Below are 19,712 nucleotides of genomic sequence, written 5' to 3'. Positions count from 1 at the left end.
CAGAGCCTAGTTGCCACTGGGAGGCCAGTTATTCCCTGTTTCCGGGGTGTCTCTACTGGCCAGATCTAACCACATCACAGACTGGATCTGGCCCCTGGGCCTTGAGTTTCACAGCCCTGTCCTAGTATCTTCCAGCTAACTGACTAAATGTACTAAGGCCAAGAAAGAAGGTAACTAACTATATTCCATCCTATTGTGGACTAGGATCCTACACAACATGATTCATACTATAACATATCTCTAATCTGATGATGGATATCTATAAAAGGGTATAAATCACAAAAGATCATTAGGTAACTGTTAATTTAACAAGTCAGGGAGCAATTTGTTAGTTATTCCTATCTTACTGGAACAGGTGCAACTATTTTTACATAATACAGTGATACCCCGTCTTATGAACGCCTCTTCATACGAACTTTTCGTGCTGCGAACACGGAGTTTAAGATTTGTTAGTCTCGTCTTAAGAACCATAAGAACCTTACGAACCCGAACCCGGGTGTGTGGGCTCTCTTACTGTGCATGCACTCTCTTACTGTACGTGCGCTCTTTTATTGCCGCAGGGATTCCCCTGCTTTGTGACTGTCACCACTGGGATTTCCTATTAGCTTATCGCCGTCCCCCTGGATTCCCCGCCTCTTTTTGCTTGCGCCGGCAGTCTCGAGGCGGGGAATCCTGGCCAAGGCAAGGACCCGCGCTACGCCTCAGACAAGGCTCCCTGTCTCTCCCTGGGTCAACCCGTCACCCTAAAGCAGCGAAGCCCCCCGCTGCCGCTTTTGCCTGGTCCTTCACGGGGGGAGCTGCGCCTGAACCTGGAGCCTGCTTAGGAGCCCTCGCCTGCTCGCTTCCTCTCGCTTGTTCCACCACGGCTCTTCCCTCCTGCGGTGGACCAGTCAAAAGCGACAGCAGGGTGGCTTCGCTGCTTTAAGGTGATGTGGCAACCTACGGAGAGCCAGGGAGCCTTGTCTGAGGCCAAAGCACGGGTCCTTGCCACAGTCGGGATTCCCCGCCTCAAGACTGCCAGGGCAAGCAAAAGGAGGCGAGGAATCCCATTTCCCATTTGCTTGCCGCCACTGCCAGGATTCCGTTCTGGGAGGTTTTGTTCGGCTGAGGTCCATCGAGTTCATCTCTTTCTCTCTCTCCTTCTTCCCTCCCGCTCCCTCCCTCCCTCCCTCTCTCCCCCCCCCTCTGCCTTGCTCCCTGCCTCTCTCCCCCTCCTCTTAATAGACCCTCTGTAGGGGATTTGGAGTCTCCCCGGGCCATTGGATACTCCTGCTCCCAGGAAAGCTAGGTTCTGTCCTGTGATGCCCTCCGGTAGCACCAACCACCCTCCTGTCCTGCCCTGGGGATGGCGCGCTTGGGCACCGTGCAGGAGCTGCACCTGGCACCCTTTCTGAGCTTGGGAAGGCTCTTCAACCGGGAGGCGGGGAAGAAGAGGAGGAGGAGAAAGAGGAGGCACAGCTCCGGGTTCGGGTCTTGCCCGCCTTTCTCCTCCCCTGTGGCCGGGCCAGCCACGCCTTTTCCCAACCTCCCTCCCTCCTCCTTCTCTTCCTCCTCCGGTCTCCGGTCTCCTGCCTCCCTCCCAGCCTCCTGGTGGCATTCGCCTTCCTCCACTGCCACTGGCGCCTGGCTCCTCCTCTTCTTGCTTCTTTACAAGATGACAGCTGGGCTATGGCGTGGAGGCTGGGGGAGTCGTGTGTGTGTGAAAGAAGTCCGCGGGAGAACCAGGGGAGCCACAGCCACTGCCCCGTGGAAGGGACCTGGCTGGGAAGCTCCCGAAGGTGATATTTGCGCCCCACTCCGGAGGGTAAAACGGCCCTTCCCAGAGACCTGCACAAAGCCAGGACCAGGGGAATTTAGCATTTTCCCAGCACCAGCAGAGGAAGCCAGTGCTCCACCAAGGAACGCCCAGTTGGCCGGAAGCTACCTGTCAGCCTAAGCTTTCGTCGCCTGTGAAGAAGCCATGGAACAGAACAAACGGCTCCAGTAAAGCGGAGGGCTTCTTCACAGGCGACGAAAGCTTAGGTTGAGAGGTAGCTGCCGGGAAAACCCTGGGCTCCACCAAAGCCCCTGCCGCTTCCGTGAAGGCTCTGTGTTGCTCAGGATGCCGTGGTGTCAGCACGCTTTCTCTTCCAGGTGCCTGAAAGCCTTGTTATGCAGAATGAAAAGCTGGGTTCTGTCCTGTGATTTCCTCCAGGGCACCAATCGCCCTTCTGCCCTTTTACATTGAAGGTCTCCGGCCGCTTAGCTCCTCTTGTCCATCCAGAAGCTGAAAGAAAAGGCTGGGGGAGTCGGGGTGTGTGGAAGAAGTCTGCAGGAGAACTGAGGGAAGCCGTGGTGGCTAGACACCCGCCTGCAGCAAAGCCACCCTGCGACCACCACCTTTGCCCCGAGGGGAAAGACCCCAGCCCATGCCTGCTGCTTGTTCTCCCACGGAGCACAAAGACCACCTTCGGGAGCTTCCCAGCTGGGTCTTCCACGGGGTGGTGGCCGCAGTTCCCCCTGGTTCTTTTGCGGACCACTTCCACATACACCTGACTCCACAGTCTCCATGCTGCTGCCCGGCTGTCATCTTGTAAAGAAGCGAGAAGAGGAGAAACTGGGCCCCGTTGGTGACGGAGGAAGGCATGAGACGGGAGGAGGAGGAGGAAAAGAAGGAGGGAGGTTGGGAAAAGGTGCGGCCGGCCTGGGCACGGGGGAGGAGAAAGGCAAGCAGGACCCGAAGCCAGAGCTTTGCCTCCTCTTCCTCCACCTCCCAGTTGAGGAGCCTTCCCGAGCTCAGAAAGGGTTCCAGGCACAGCCCCTGCACGGCGCCCGAGTGTGCCATTTCCAGGGCAGAGCAGGAGGATGGTTGGTGCCCCCGGAGGGCATCGCAGGACAGAACCCAGCTTTCTCAGGAGCAGGAGTATTGAAGGGCCCAGGGAGACTCCAAATCCCCTACGGAGGGTCTATTAAGAGGAGGGGGAGAGAGGGAGGGAGGGAGAGGGAGAGAGAGGGAGGGAGGATGGAGAGAGAAAGAGAGAGGTTTCTGCTTGAAGTTACAAATAGGGGTAGCGGTGGTAGCGTGAATCCGGCAAGGGCTTCCCCAACCTTTGGAAACAGCCGCTCCAACACTTGGGCTCTTTTGCCTCCTTTGGATCACCGTTTAGAACCCTAGGTAGAGTTTGCTGCCTCCCGGGCTCGGATGGAATTGGAGCAGCACCTGCTGGCTGATCTCTTGCCTGGCTGCAAAACTGCAGAATACGATCCGTGGGTCATTTCCACAGCCTTTGATGTAAATCCCCCCCTAGCATTTGCAGGACACGCCGAGGCTTCCCAGACTCACTTCTGGGCGCCAGCCTCCCACTCTGCCCTGCTAGAGGGGGGAAATCGGACCAAATCCGAAGCCGCTGCTGGACTCCCGCAAGACAATCCTAGAACCCCAGTAGGGTCTCTCAGACAAGAAAAATCGGAGAAGATGAACATAAAAACAGCCCGTGCATTTCCCTCCCTTTCCTTCTGGTCATTGCAGCCGAACACTAACTGGACTTTTTGGTCTTTGTGGGAGGCCAGACAGCTTCCCCCGCGTGTCAATCCACCTACAAGGCTCCCTCCAGGCAGCCTATGCTGTCTCCCCCGTCTTTCCCCCTCCTCCCCCGCCCCCAAACAAGGATCTGAATGCTGGCGGTAATGAGGCAAAAGGGGTGAGTTTTGTGCTTGTGCGCATTATTCGCTTTTCCATTGATTCCTATGGGACACATTGTTTCATCTTACAAACTTTTCACCTTACGAACCTCATTACGGAACCAATTAAGTATGTAAGATGAGGTATTATTGTAGTACTATATTGTTGAAAATAAAGTAAAATATTTAAATAAATTAAAGATTAATAACACAAAGAATAAATTAAATTAAATTATTTACTTTAATTGGGCAATCAAATGTTTCATGGAATTCTTCTCCTGTATACAATCCAAATACCTGCACCTGAAATAAATAATATGTTTTAGTATTGTATTGATTTATCTGTTATTTAATTGAAAAAATCAAAAGAATTATCATATATATCCAATTATACCTAAAAAACAAATGGTAGCAGTATTTTAACCATTTGAAGTAATTTATTTCTTATTGTAAATAAACAATAGTAATGGTTCTAAAGTTAGGTGTATAGTTTGACATTTTCATTCACTTCTCAAAAGTCATGCACATTTGTACTTGGTAGACTGTTCCACACTACTTTGCTTTGGCATAATAGATAATATTAATTTATATCTTCCTTCACACTATCCATTCTATTATTCCTGTAACAAAAGATACATAGAATCTTGGGCTTTTTCTATGTTGGAATTGATGAGGACAAAATAATGTTTTGCTGTCACATCATTTTTCCAGATCCCTTAATGTATGATGCTCTTTTTTTCAGCTTAAAATTCTGGGTTACATGTAATGTACCTAAATCTGAAACTTAATACTGTTAAAATATATTTTTAGCTAGGTACAATAAGCTTGTTTAATTTGGTACGAACCTTTCAAAGTATACAATAAAAAACAAGATTCAGATCACTTCCATCAGTCAGACCTTGAGGAGTGGTATCAAATACAGGCAATATACAAACAATATTATTTCCTGGAAAGGCATCTGAATAGATTACACTGGTGTTTTGTCACCCTGAATTACTATTAGTCAAGGTTGCTACACATTTAAAAATAAACAAATAAAGACATTCTAATAAGTGAAGAAATCAATCCTCAAACCTCAAAATCACTAAAATGCCATTGCTTACTTTGTTTCTGAAAAACATGGGTAATTGATGGCTGTGCAAAAAAAATGATGTATGTTTCCAATTGAGACAGAGGGTGCACAATTTTAAAAAAGAAACAGGGTGGGTGCATATGTTATTGATTTCACATTTATTTAATACTGTAATAGTTCAGTGACTATAAAGCCTGATAGATGGTGACTGCTTATCATAATATTGTAGAAGTAACAAACATAAAACTTTTAAAATATATGTGGATGAAAAACTACCAATCCATAGAAATTTTGCACATAGGAATTCAATTTTCTGGATTTATACCAAAGCATTAATATATATTGTTGCAGGAATATCAGACTAGTCAGTGAACTATAACTGGCACCACAGCAATAATTGCAGTGACACGTGCCTCTGCTATAGCTGTTAATCAGCTTAATACCAGTAACAGTATTGACATTTTTTTGTAATTACTTTTCCCAAAGTACATTTGAACCAAATACATTTGACTTTAATGATGAGTTTTCTGAAGCATGTTTAGTATTAGGGCAGATGCACCAAGGTAATATTATAGAATTTCACAGTACACAGATCTTCCATTGGTCTGGAAAAATAACACTGAAGAACTTTTACAGATAAAGAGAAAAAAAACCTTGCTCTTGATGTACCTTGCCATCTTCAGAACACACACTCATATGCTCACCACTTTCATCAAGGCTAATCTGATTGATCTTGACTGGACTCTGTTGAAAGTTAACAAATAGAAAAGAAAAATAAATTAAGAAAGAAGTATCACCTAGACTAAGCAAATTGTTTAGCTTTGTCCTCAATTCATCAAGTTCCGTACTATCCATTAATTATAGATAATTTACTAGAATTGTAGAAGAGATACCACATAAATGTGTGTGTGCATGTGTGTATGGATGGTGTGAGTGGTAATAGTAATGGACTGTTCAGACACAGAAATCAGTACAATATATATATATTATATACAGTAACCAAGGTAGAATAATCTCTTTACACTTCTAATCACAAATACAATCTCAATATCCAATACAAACCAGTTAACATCTACACAAAGCTCTAGACATAAAGTAATTATCAGGAAAAAAACCTTCCCCTAAACAGGAACTTCGTTGGCTCCCTCTTATGGCCAAATATGATCCATCTCTTAAAGATATATCATATAAACATTAATTCATAGCTTATATATATTGTAACCCGATATAATTACATGTAATTATGTTATTATAATTATATAATTATGTAATATGATTACATACAGGGTACTGACAATCTCCCTCTTGGGTTATCAATACATATCTATTACATTTTAAATTACATTTGTTACAACATTCAGAATTGCTTTATACGCTTTGAGCTTTTGTGAAATGATCAGCTATATTTTCTTCACTTGCTCAATATGTTAGCTTAATGAAACTGTTCTGCACACTCTGACGTACATTAGGTCAGTATGTTTTGACCTGGTTTTTACTGCTATATTATTTGCCATACTAATAGCAGATTGGTTGTCTTCATACACTACTATTAGATTTTTACATTCAATATTCAAATCCTTCAACAATTGCTTGTAAAATATAAATTCTGTACATAACAACGAAAAACTAGAAAATTCAGCCTCCATTGTTGATAGACTTATATTCATTCATTCATTCATTCATTCATTCATTCATTCATTCATTCAATTTTTATGCCGCCCTTCTCCTTAGACTCAGGGCGGCTTACAACATGTTAGCAATAGCTTTTCTTAACAGAGCCAGCATATTGCCCCCACAATCCGGGTTCTCATTTTACCCACCTCGGAAGGATGGAAGGCTGAGTCAACCTTGAGCCGGTGATGAGATTTGAACCGCTGACCTACAGAACTACAGTCAGCTTAAGTGGCCTGCAGTACAGCACTCTACCTGCTGCGCCACCCCGGCTCATTATATGCTGTTGCCTAAGTGATCTCCAACCAATTAAATTGCCATCTAATAATATAACTATCCCTGATGTTGATTTCCTAGTAACTGGATCAGTGGCAAAACTCACATCTGCATAAATTGTCAATGTTAAATCTTGATTAGGCTCCAAATACACTCCATACTGGATTGTATATTTTAAATATCACAATATCCTTTCAGCAGGTTTCCAATGATATTCTGTTGGCTCATTGTTATATCTTGCCAATTGATTAACGCTGTATGCTATATCAAGTCTTGACCAATTAGCTAAATATGATAAACTTCCTATTAACGATTGGTATAACTCCTTATCAACCACAGAAACTTTGCCATTGCTATGAACAAACCCAGTTTCCATTGGAGTCTTTGCACTCCAAACTTCTCCATTCCAAACTTATTTTATAATTTATTTATTTTCTTCGCCTGTAATAACCTATAACCTTTCTCAGTCCTTTTATATCCATGTCTAGATAATGATTTATCTAATCTAAATTCCTATTTTAAACTTCTTCTCCAATTCACTCACAATTCCTTTAACTTCTCCTTTAGTTTTAGCAATAATTGCTATATCGTCTGTAAAAAGTAATAACAATTCCATAGAATTACCTCTACATCTTCGGAAAAAACATGGATCAGCTACGCTCACTTCAAATCCCATTCTAATCAATTCCTTAACTATAGATTGATAACATTCATATCCAGATTGATTAGGACCATACAAACTTTTCTTCAATCTCCAACATTTACCCTTATTACATGCCATGCCTGGTGGTATCCTCATATAGATTCTATGCAGAGGAGGTGCATGCAAATAGGCAGTCTCAACATCAACATGATGAACACAATACCTATTCCTAGCAGTACAAACCAAAGCAGTCCTCAATGTTGTAGCATGCAGACTCGGTGCAAAAACCTCATCCTAATCAGTTTCTGTCTGTGAGAACCAGTCTCGCCTTCTATGTTATCTGTCCATCAGAGCTAGTCTTGCGTTTATAAAATCAATGACAGCCAATTACGTACTCACCTAGCGGTACTTGTGTTTCCTCATAAACATCATGAAAACATAGAAACATAGAACATTAATGGCAGAAAAAGACCTCATGATCCATCTAGTCTGTGCTTATACTATTTCCTGTATTTTATCTTAGGATGGATATAAGTTTATCCCAAGCATGTTTAAATTCAGTTTCTACGGATTTACCAACCACATCTGCTGGAAGTTTGTTCCAAGCATCTACTACTCTTTCAGTAAAATAATATTTTTTCACGTTACCTCTCATCTTTCCCCCAACTAACCTCCAATTGTGACCCCTTGTTCTTGTGTTCACTTTCCTATTAAAAACACTTCCCTCCTGAACCTTATTTAACCCTTTAACATATTTAAATGTTTCGATCATGTCCCCCTTTTGCTTCTGTCCTCCAAACTATACAGATTGAATTCATTAAGTCTTTCCTGATAGGTTTTATGCTTAAGACCTTCCACCATTTTTGTAGCCTGTCTTTGGACCCGTTCAATTTTATCAATATATTTTTATAGGTGAGGTCTCTAGAACTAAAAGCAGTATTCCAAATGTGGTCTCACCAGCATTCTATACAGTGGGATCACAGTCTCCCTCTTTTTGCTTGTTATATCTGTAGCTATGCAGCCAACCATTCAATTTGCTTTTCCTTCCGCCTGACTGCACTGCTCACCCATTTTGAGACTGTCAGAAATCACTACCCCTAAATCCTTCTCTTCTGAATTTTTTGTTAGCACAGAATTGCCAAAACAATACTCAGATTGAGGATTCCTTTTGCATAAGTGCATTATTTTACATTCGGAAACATTAAACTGCAGTTTCCATTGCTTTGACCACTTATCTAGTAAAGCTAAATCATTTGCCATATTACAGACGCCTCCAGGAATATCAACTCTATTGCACACTTTAGAGTCATCGGCAAATAGGCAAACTTTCCCTATCAAACCTTCCCCTATGTCACTCACAAACATATTAAAAAGAATAGGACCCAGAACAGACCCTTGTGGCACACTGCTTGTAACCAGGCTCTGCAGAGAATACTCGCCAATAACAACCCTTTGATATCTATGCTTCAGCCAGCTGCCAATCCACTGAACTATCCAGGGATTAAGAACAATCTTCACTAATTTATCTATCAGCTCTTTTTTCTTGCAATTCTGGCTTATCTCTCAAATTCTGAAGATCTTCACACCTTCTTGCTTCCTCCAATAAATGGCCAGTCACAGCAGTTACTGTAAGTCCATCTCTAGTTAGTATACTTAAAGATGAAACATAATCATCATAGCTTTCGTCAAGTGAGGAGAGTATAATGTACATTTGGTGCAACTCTGAAAAAAATAGTTCTTTTTCATGTAGCTCAGATAAAAGTTCCTTCATCTCTGTCAAATGAGCTAACATATTTTCATTCCTAGCCAAATGCTTACGAAACAGTCTCCTTGTAAAATGAATGTGAGCACCAACACTGTCCTGTTCATATAATTGACATAAAATGTTCCAACACCTTGCAGCTGAACTGACTCCACGAACATGAACTAGCTGCTTATCTTCCAGTGTGAGATCAATAATACTATAAGCTCTTTCATTGTCTCTTTTAAACTCAGATAGTTTCTTGGCATCTTCCTTGTCATCAGGGTTTATGCTGCCAAGTCAGGAGAATCAATCACTATGTCCCAAAGTCCTTTACAATACAGCAACATGGCACATTTCATTGACCATGTATTTTAATTTGCTCCATTCCACTGCACTACGGAAAAAGCTCTACTACATTGTAACTGTGCCATTTTTCAACAATTACTCATATACAATAATACAGACTGGATAGCACTGAACAAACTGTCCAAAAACTAGAATCACACTCTGACACCACTGCCTGGGCTCATAATCAATGATAGATTGTTTTAACAAATATCTACAATATTCTAATATTTAAAAGGTTAGCTAAATGAAAAAAAACCCAAGAATCACGGTTATGAAACTTTTCTGCTAGGGAAATTATAGACCTGGAAGATCATGCATGTTTCTCAAAATTATTATCAGACAAATATGAATTTTAATATGGCCCAAATTTCTAGAACAGTTTTGTTGCTCTGAAGAGGCACCTAAAATTATTCAGGTAACGAAAACTAATAGCTTCAGAACTCACTGTATGAAAAATTATCTTCTCTTCCCTTTATTGTCTGTCCCTATTTTACATTCACTGACTCCTTGATTTCTGATCACATTTTATTGGGATAAGGCTAGCTGAGACTGTGAAATAACCTTCTGAAAAAGTGGTTAGTCCTCTCTTTTTTAGAACTTAAAAAAGTAGTTGTCATACCTCAGCATATATTGCACTTTTCTGATTATTATTATCACTATTATTATTATTATTATTATTATTATTATTATTATTAATTAGATTTGTATGCCGCCCCTCTCCGCAGACTTGGGGCTGCTCACAGCAGTGATAAAACAATATACAGTAACAAATCTAATATTAAAAATCTAAAATAACAATTTAACATTAAAAAATCTAAAAGCCCCACTATTTAAAAAGCATACACACAAACATACCATACATAAAATTACATAGGCAAGGGGAGATGTCTCAGTTCCCCCATGCCTGACAGCAGAGGTGAGTTTTAAGGAGCTTACAAAAGGCAAGGAGGATGGGGGCAATTCTGATCTCTGGGGGGAGCTGGTTCCAGAGGGTCGGGGCCGTCACAGAGAAGGTTCTTCCCCTGGATACCGCCAAACGACATTGTTTAGTCGACGGAACCTGGAGAAGGCCAATTCTGTGGGACCTAACCGGTCGCTGGGATTTGTGCGGCAGAAGGCAGGCCCGGAGATATTCTGGTCCGATGCCATGAAGGGCTTTATAGGTCATAACCAACACTTTGAATTGTGACCGAAAACTGATCGGCAACCAATGCAGACTGCGGAGTATTGGTGTAACATGGGCATACTTAGGGAAGCCCATGATTGCTCTCGTAGCTGCATTCTACATGACCTGAAGTTTCAGAACATTTTTCAAAGGTAGCCCCATGTAGAGAGTGTTACAATAGTTGAGCCTCGAGGTGATGAGGGCATGAGTGATTGTGAGCAGTAATTCCCGGTCCAAATAGGGCCGCAACTGGTGCACCAGACGAACCTGGATAAACGCCCCCCTTGCCACAGCCAAAAGATGTTTCTCTAAGGTGAGCTGTGGATCGAGGACGGCCAAGTGATTCCCCCCCCCCAGGGTGATGGACGGACAGATGGAATTGTCCCTGGGAGGCAAAACCCACAGCCACTCCTTCTTATCAGGGTTGAGTTTGAGTCTGTTGACACCCATTCAGACCCCAACAGCCTCCAGGCACCGGCACACCACATCCACTGCTTCATTGACTGGACATGGTGTGGAGATGTACAACTGCGTATCATCCGCATATTGATGATACCTCACCCCATGCCCTTGGATGATCTCGCCCAGTGGTTTCATGTAGATATTAAATAGTAGGGGGGAGAGGACCGACCCGAGGCACCCCACACAGGAGATGCCTAGAGGTCGACCTCTGATCCCCCACTAACACCGACTGCAACCGACCGGAGAGGTAGGAGAACCACTGGAGAACAGTGCCTCCCACTCCCAACCCCTCCAGCCGGCGCAGAAGGATACCATGGTCGATGGTATCGAAAGCCACTGAGAGGTCAAGAAGCACCAGGACAGAGGATAAACCCCTGTCCCGGGCCTGCCAGAGATCATCTATCAACGCGACCAAAGCAGTTTCCGTGCTGAAGCCGGGACTGAATCCTGACTGTTGAGGGCCTAGATAATCGGCTTCTTCCAAGGATTGCTGGAGCTGGAGCGCCACCACCTTCTCAACAACCTTCCCTATAAAGGGAAGGTTGGAGACTGGCTGATAGTTGTTAAGAATGGCTGGGTCTAGGGATCCGGAAAGGACCCCCTCCCCAAAGAAGTGTTGACAATCTCCTGGACCCAGCTCCGTGTCACCTCCCTGCTGGCGGAGACCAACCAAGGAGGACACAGATCCAGTAAGCAGGTGGCGGAACTCACAGCTCCAATGGCCTTGTCGACTTCATCAGGTGTCACCAGATCAAACTCTTTCCAGACAGATGGACAAGTACGGGCCTCAGTCACTTCGAATGACTCTATTGGATTCAGACTTACTCTTCCTCCATCGTTTCTCTAGATGTCTCTTCTGATGTTTCAACTCCCGGAGCTCCTCGTTGAACCATGGAGCTCTACGGGGGTCTAGTGCCATGGAGAGGTCGCAACGGTGCAATCCGGTCAAGAGCCTCCGCTGCAGCCTTGTTCCAGGCCTCAGCAAGAGACTCTGCCGAACTGTGGACAAGTGCATCTGGAATAACCCCAAGCGCCCTCTGAAAGCCCTCTGAGTCCATGAGGCGTCTGGGGCGGAACCACCTAGTCGGTTCCGCCTCCCTGCAGAGAAGGATTGGCGCCAGGAAGTCAAGCCGCAATAGAAAATAGTCTGACCATGACAAAGGCAACACTTAGGGAAGCCCATGATTGTTCTCGCAGCTGCATTGTGCATGATCTGAAGTTTCCGAACATTTTTCAAAGGTAGCCACATGTAGAGAGCGTTACAGTAGTCGATAATACAGTAGTATTATGAGACACAGTCCCCCCCAAATGTGGGTGAAAATTGTAGTGTATCTTATACACAGACATTGCTGAAACCCCACCCCCATTTTCTGCCTCTGTTCGTTTCATTTTTTACCTCTGCACACCCTGTTTTTGGCCTTCATGGGTCACATATTTCGTCAGTTCCAAGTGGTGGGGATCGGTGGCATGAATAGACAGCAGCAAACGGTGATGGGGAACTGGCTGTGACAGCACCAAATGGGCCGTGGCAAACAGGCTGCAGAAGCTCAAAATGGGCCGCAGCAAATGGGTCATTTCAAATGGACAGCACCAAAGAGGCCATGGCAGATGGAAGCACATAGGCCAAAGCAAATGGGCTGCACCGGAGGCAAGTGAACTACAGGAAACCGGCAGTGGTGAAGGTGAACAGGCTGCAGTAAACAAGCAGTGGTTAATGGGCTGCAACAGCAGCAAATGGGTAGCGGTGAATGAGCCATGCTGAACAGGCTATAGTGACAGTGAATGGGCCGCATGAAACAGGCTGTATCGAAAGAACCGTTGAACCTACCTGAACGGTCTTCTCAATGCACTGAAAGGAGAGTCCACATGGGTTATACTCCAGTCTTATTGGTAGGGACTGAGTTTAGATTTGCATATTAATTACATGTTAATGATGTACCACCCCCTAGCTGCCCCAGAGGCTCAGTTTTAAAAAACGAAGAGAGTAATAAGGAAAAGCAAAATTTATTGAAACATAACATCAGACCAATTTAATAACTGTAAATATAAAACCCAACTGTCGAAACTTCGACGCCCCTGGGCCAAAAGGCTGGGTGGGTTTGGACTCTCCTTCCAGTGCATCGAGAAGACCATTCAGGTAGGTTCAATGGTTCTTCTCCAATGCATCTGGAAGGAGAGTCCATGTGGGATATACCCAATTTCAATTTAGGATGGACCAGGGGCACAGCAGGCACGCACACCTTCTGTAGGACTCTTCTCCCAAAGGCCGCCTCAGCCGAGGTGAATGTGTCAAGTTTGTAGTGTCTCCCGAAAGTCAATGGAGCGGACCTCGTGGCTGCCCTGTATATGTCCTCTATGGACGCTTGGGTGGTCCATGCTGCTGAGGTCGCTGCGCTTCGAGTAGAGTGTCCAATAATTCCATCCGGAGGAGGACACGAGCGTGCCCTGTAAGCCTCTGAAATACATAGTCTAATCCAACGGCTAATAGTCCGTGATGACACTTTGAGGCCCATTCTATGTTGGTCAAAGGAAACAAACAGGGCCTCTGTTTTCCTAAGTGGTTTGGTATGTCTGACATAAATTTTAAGTGCTCTACGCACCTCCACCTTGTGCCATTTCAGTTCTAACGGATGGGTTCCATGCGTACAAAAATCGGGCAGTACGAGTTCCTGCAATCTATGGAACCAAGTGTTCACTTTAGGAATGAACGTCGGATCCAGATGTAGGATAATCCCATCTGGGTGAAAGGTGCAGAGATCCGGACGTACAGAGAGAGCCGCTAGTTCTGACACGTGGCGAGCAGAGGTGATTGCTAACAAGAATACAGTTTTAAGAGACAGGAGTCACAACGGAATTGTCCTCAGTGGCTCAAACGGAGGAGCAGTGAGAGCCCTAAGGACCAATAACAGGTCCCAGGTTGGGAATCGATGCACTGGTGGTAAGTGCGTGTTGGAGGCTCCTCTTAAGAAGTCCCTGATCAATGGGTGATGGGCTAGGGAACCATCCTCCTCAGTCCATAAGATGGTTGACAGGGCGGCTACCTGTCTCTTTAAAGTGTTAGGTGCTAAGCCCTTGTCCAAGCCATCTTGAAGAAATTCCAAAATCGGAATCAGTGCCACACATTGTGGATGGATCTGTCTCCCAGAGCAGAAAGTTATGAACGCGGACCAGGTTGACTGGTAAATCCTTGTTGTGGGGGATCGCCTGGCTGCTTGAATCATGGAGATGACCTTGTCTGGTACTTTTTGGACCCTTAGTTTGTCACTCTCAAGTGCTAGATGGTTAACTGGAACCATTGTGGGTCTGGATGGGTTACGACCCCCTAGCTGAGAGAGACCTGTCGATCTGGAAACCTCTATGTGGGTGATATTGACAGACCCACAAGGTCGGAAAACCAGGGACGACGTGGCCAATGTGGTGCTACAAGCAGTACCTCCACTTGTTCGGAAATGATCTTGTATATCACTCTTGGTATGAGTCTCGTTGGTGGGAAGGCATACAGGAGAATTTGGGGCTATGGCAAGTGTAATGCATTGACTCCTTCGGCTCCGGGTGTCGGGAACCGAGAATAAAATCTGGGGAGTTGGGCATTGAGGTGTGTTGCGAAGAGATCCACTTCCGGCTCTCCGAACCGTTTGGTAATCTGAAGGAAAACATTTGGGTTCAAACGCCACTCCCCAGGATCCAGCATTGCCCAGCTCAACCAATCTGCCTGTATGTTGGTCATACCCGCATTGTGTTCTGCCTTCAGTGAAGCTAAATGCGCCTCTGCCCAATTGAACAAAGCCACCGTTTCCTCCATAAACCTATGTGACCTCGTCCCCCCCCTTGATGGTTCAAGTGGGCCTTGGTCGCTACATTGTCCGTTAAGATTAGCACATGTGCAAAGCCATGTAAGGCGAGCCGAACTGCCCTGAGCTCCAGGACGTTGATGTTGATTGGAGTTAGCTCCCTGAGAGACCAAAGTCCTTGCATCACATGGGGCCCAATATGAGCGCCCCAACCGGTAAGACTGGCGTCCATCATAAGGATTGCAGGTTCGTGGTGACAAAACGAAGAGCCCCAACGTAAGGCTGTAGGAGTCCATCACCTGAGGGAAGAGTGAACTCCCCATCCCAAGGTGATTCGCTTGTGTAAATTGCTGATCCTCTTTTTCTGGTATGGGAGTAAAAGACACTGTAAGCGACAAATGTGGTAACGCGCCCAAGGCACAATGCCGATACATGAAACCAGGGTTCCTAGTAGTCTGGGCAGAAAAGCAAGTGACACCTTGTACTGGCCCTGAAGGATGGCTACCAAATTTCGGATGTTTGACTGTCTCTCCGGCGAGAGATACACCATGCTGGTAACTGTGTCTATTATTGACCCCAGGTGTAGTAGGCTGGTGGTAGGTTCCAGGTGGCTCTTTGGAACGTTGATGGTGAAGCCATAATCTTCCAATAGTTGAATGGTTGCCCATAGATCTTCCCGAGCCTTCGTTGGATTCTTTGATAGAACTACAATGTCATCTAGATAGGCCATTACTGGACACATCACAAATGAAGGTTGGCTGTGAGGGTATCCAGGAGCTTTGTAAATGTGCGTGGAGCCGAGGAAAGGCCAAACGGCATCGCACGGTATTGATAGTGAATTCCTTCAACACAAAAACTGAGGTACTGTCGATGTTCCGGGTGGAGCGGGACATGCAGGTATACCTCTTTCAAATCCACCGATGTAAGGTCTTGGGTGCGCACTGACTCCAGAATGGATCCGAGGGATTGCATTTTGAACCTTCAGTAACGTATAAAAAGGTTCAACTGCTTTAGGTTCAGTATTAGCCTGCATCCTCCTTGTTCCCTGGGCTCTATGGTATGAGCCTCCTGAAAATTCAAGGGTACAAATTTCAGAAACACACACACTTGGAAGTTCAAAAACAATGTTCTTTATCCCAAAAATTCAAAAGAAACAAAGCACCCTTTTTGTATTGCAAAGCGCACTCTTCCCAAAACAACCTGGTAGTCTGTACAATCCCCTTAATCAGTCCTTAAGTACTTAGCTAGCAGCTGTGAAGAAACGTCACAGCCCTCCTTCTCCCACGAAGTGAAACACACACACTTTGCTCTGCTTTGGTTTCAAAGTCGTGAAAAATCAACAAACGAAGTCTGGAAACATCAAGGCACAGTCCTGAAGAACAGCGATCAGATAATCTTCCACAACGGCCCAAGCCAGCGCACTGCTATTTATACCAGCAGCTCTAATTACTGGAGCCCCACCCAAACACAGGTGGCCCCTATTATCTCCTGTAATATTTCCTCAATTGGTCTCTTCTATGCATAAGTCTGCGCCTGCATGGGTCTAACACTTCCTCATCTGAATCACCCGAAAATAATGGAGATTGTCTTCCTGGGCTGTGTGCCAAGCCCCTCTCTTCCAAGTCATCTCCACCTTCTTCTTCGTCTGAGGAAACTGCACTCCCTGACTCTGTCGGCAATAAAACAGGCCTATGGCATGTTGATGTTTCCCCTGCATCCACCTCCACATTCCTTGGGGCAGGAGCTGGGCCAGAGCCAACCACAACATTCCTGATGGTTTTGGAACGATGAATACTATGGAATAAAATCCCGTTCCCTCCATCTGGTGTGACACTCTTTCTATGGCTTGGATTTCCAGAAGGTGTGATATCTCCCGGTTCAGCAATCTCCTCTTGGACTGGTCGCGGGTCGGTGGGCAGGAAAGAAAACGGTTCGGTGGCTGTTGGAGAAATTCCAAACGTAGGCCTTGAGACATAGTGGAGAAAACCCATGCATCTGAGGATGTAGCTCCCCAGGAGATGCTGAAGAATTGAAGTCTGCCTCCTAAGGGGGTCATACTTGCAACGTCACATGGAACGCCTAAAATTCCTCTGGTTGGATCCTCTGTAGGAGCGCTTGGGCTGTTGGAAGCCCCTACTCCTGTCTTGAAAATATGCTCTATCGCTTCCCCAAAGTGATTGGCAGGCGCGCTGAGCTGCTATCCTCAAAAAAAGCCACTGTCAAATGCCAGTGTTTTTAAAGGTTTGCAATCAGCTGGGAAGCGGCCACAGGAAGCACCGGCGAAACTGCCCTTGTGAATATACACTTCGGAGTCCTCTCTTCTTTCTCAGCCTTTCGATGGGGGGGGGGGAACCCCCCCCCCCCACCGTCAGCTGTAATGAGCCTAGTATGGCCATGGAGGCCAGTGACCCAAGGCTCCAATCTCCTCTTCAGAGCAGTACTCACTAGGAGAAGAGGCTCCATAAGGAGAATGATGGGGGTGGTGCCCACGGAGGGCAGAGACCCGTTGTTAATATTTTAAGCTGTGAAGGGAAAACATGTTAATAAAACACAAGCCTTACATTTGAACTATCTATACCTTTTTATTCTAGTCATATGCATCAGACAGAAAACTCAGAGTCCCTATTCTTGACTGAGTTTTTAAAAACTGAGCCTTTGGGGCAGCTATGGGATGGTACATCATTAACATGTAATTAATATGTAAATCTAAACTCAGTCCCATAAGACTTGAGTATAACCCACGTGGACTCTCCTTCCAGATGCCTTGTAGAAGGGCCTTGGTGGCAGTGAACAGGCCATGTTGAGGGCAAATGGGTGCAAGTGAACAGGCCACGATAGCGGCAAACACGACGTGGCAAATGGGCAGCAGATAAATACCAGATGGATGCTGGGAGGCAAAAGCAGATTTTTTTTCATGTTTTCCTCCCCCAAAATGGGAGGTGCATCTTATAGTTTGGAGCATCCTATACTCTGAAAAATATTGGTAACTTTTATATATTGTTGCTCTCTAGTCCCATCTAGTGGCTAGAGTGACAAATCCTGACCCCACTAATTTATCCTTCAGTCCGCACTCTCAAAATAAGAGCATGCTTGGAACTCAGTCTTCATTTCCTTTAACATTTGGAGAAAGCAGAAGCACAAAGAAGAATCCATCTGTGGCAAATGGTCATCTAAGAATAAACCCATCCCACACATAGAGCATCACTGGTGAGATTTAAATTGTTTCTATTTATTAATTGTTACATTCAGCAGTAGCTCAATATTATCTTATATTTGGTTCTCATTGTATGTATCTCTATTTTCCCCAGTTTCACCATATCCTGTTCTTTCAATAAAGCATTTAGATCTATGCACACCATCTGTTTTATTGAACAAAAGGTGAGTTTAGTCGCATGTCGAGCTACACACTCATGTGTAGTGAGGACAGAACAGAAATTAAAATATTCTGATGTAGCCATGCTTTTGGTTCATATTTTACTGCATTATCACTGAAGTACAGTGTTCCCTCAATTTTCGCAGGTTGGAACTTCACAAAAGGTCTATACAGTACCATGGTTTTTCAAAAATATTAATTAAAAAATCTATATCACAGTTTTTCTCGCCCGATGATGTCATATATCATCGCCAAACTTTCATCCGCCTTTAATAAAAAAAATTTTAAATAAACTTTAATAAATAAACATGGTGAGTAATAATCTAAATGGTTGCTAAGGGAATAGGGAATTGTAATTTAGGGGTTTAAAGTGTTAAGGGAAGGCTTTTGATACTGTTCATAGCCAAAAATAGTGTATTTACTTCCACATCTCTACTTCACGGAAATTCGACATTCGCAGGCAGTCTCAGAACACATCCCCCATGAAAATTGAGGGAACACTGTACTATCGGAGTACTATTAAAAGGGAAGAATGTAAATAAAAATAGTAACTTAGTTTCAACAATCAGATGATCAGTTTAATTCTAAATGGAGAATGAAAAGGTTTTTGTAATCTTGAAAGTACAAGAGCAGATTGTACATGAATAGACTGATCTCACATCAATCAATAGCAGTTTTTTTTAAAAAAATGAGGATTTTGTTGCAGCAGGGTATATATGCTGTATGTACATACTGTAAATGGCTAATAATAAGGAATGGCAATTAATTGAAATGGCTCCTGGTAAATAAACCACAGACAAAAATTAGAATTCCACGGTGAATGTGAAGTAAGAACTGGTATCATCGTCTGAATCACTAGTAGTTGCAAAGTTATTTCTCACACAAGCCTCTTTGTAATTCTGGATGATATAATTAAGTTTATTTTTTAAAAAATAATAATGGTAAGCTGACATTATTATAACAAATATTTAACTTTAACAGGAGGGAAAAAAGTTCAGAAAAAATTTGGAGGTCTTTTGGCAGAAGATTGTTGAGTAACTTTATTTGAAGAAAATATGCCACTTACAATCTACTTTCTTTGTGACAATCAATTATGGATTATGTCAGCTTTTCAATTACAGATAAATTCATAGCCAAAGAACCCCTTTTAACTGTATGGCAACATCTTCTCCCTTGATGCTCATCAGCATCTCATCTTATAGATTCAGTCCCTCAACAGTGAACCTGAAAAATCAATCTGCTAATATCATCTGTAAAACTCTTTTGATAACGAATAAATAATTGATTCTTTCACTGCTACATCTCAATGGATAAAAGGGAGGGTGAATAACATCCATTTAGTCTAGAGTAAATTCCAATTCCAGGAAAGAAGCAATATTAGTGATCCAGAAAACTAAACATTTAAGAGTTTCCCGTACAATTTATACTTTCTACCTGTAGCTAATAACAGAATAGAATAGAAGAACCGTTGCACTTACCTGAACGGTCTTCTCGCTGCACTGCAAGG

The 19,712-nt window shown here is 44.2% G+C and overlaps 1 protein-coding gene across 4 annotated transcripts in view; it reads right to left on the bottom strand.

Annotated features, from left to right (window-relative positions):
- VPS41 (VPS41 subunit of HOPS complex) overlaps nt 1–19,712 on the bottom strand; it is a 496,439-nt gene that overhangs the window by 301,448 nt on the left and 175,279 nt on the right. For all 4 annotated transcript variants that reach the window (XM_070726287.1, XM_070726291.1, XM_070726289.1 and 1 more), the window contains 2 exons: nt 5,402–5,476; nt 3,901–3,963 (listed from right to left, as the gene is read on the bottom strand). In XM_070726287.1, coding sequence (XP_070582388.1) covers nt 3,901–3,963; nt 5,402–5,476 — 138 coding nt within the window. The remainder of the gene's footprint in view (nt 1–3,900; nt 3,964–5,401; nt 5,477–19,712) is intronic.

Source organism: Erythrolamprus reginae, chromosome Z (genome assembly GCF_031021105.1).
Source record: "Erythrolamprus reginae isolate rEryReg1 chromosome Z, rEryReg1.hap1, whole genome shotgun sequence".
Taxonomy (NCBI): domain Eukaryota; kingdom Metazoa; phylum Chordata; class Lepidosauria; order Squamata; family Dipsadidae; genus Erythrolamprus; species Erythrolamprus reginae.
Note: the sequence above shows the minus strand (reverse complement) of the source record. Positions and strands in the feature narration are given on the sequence as shown.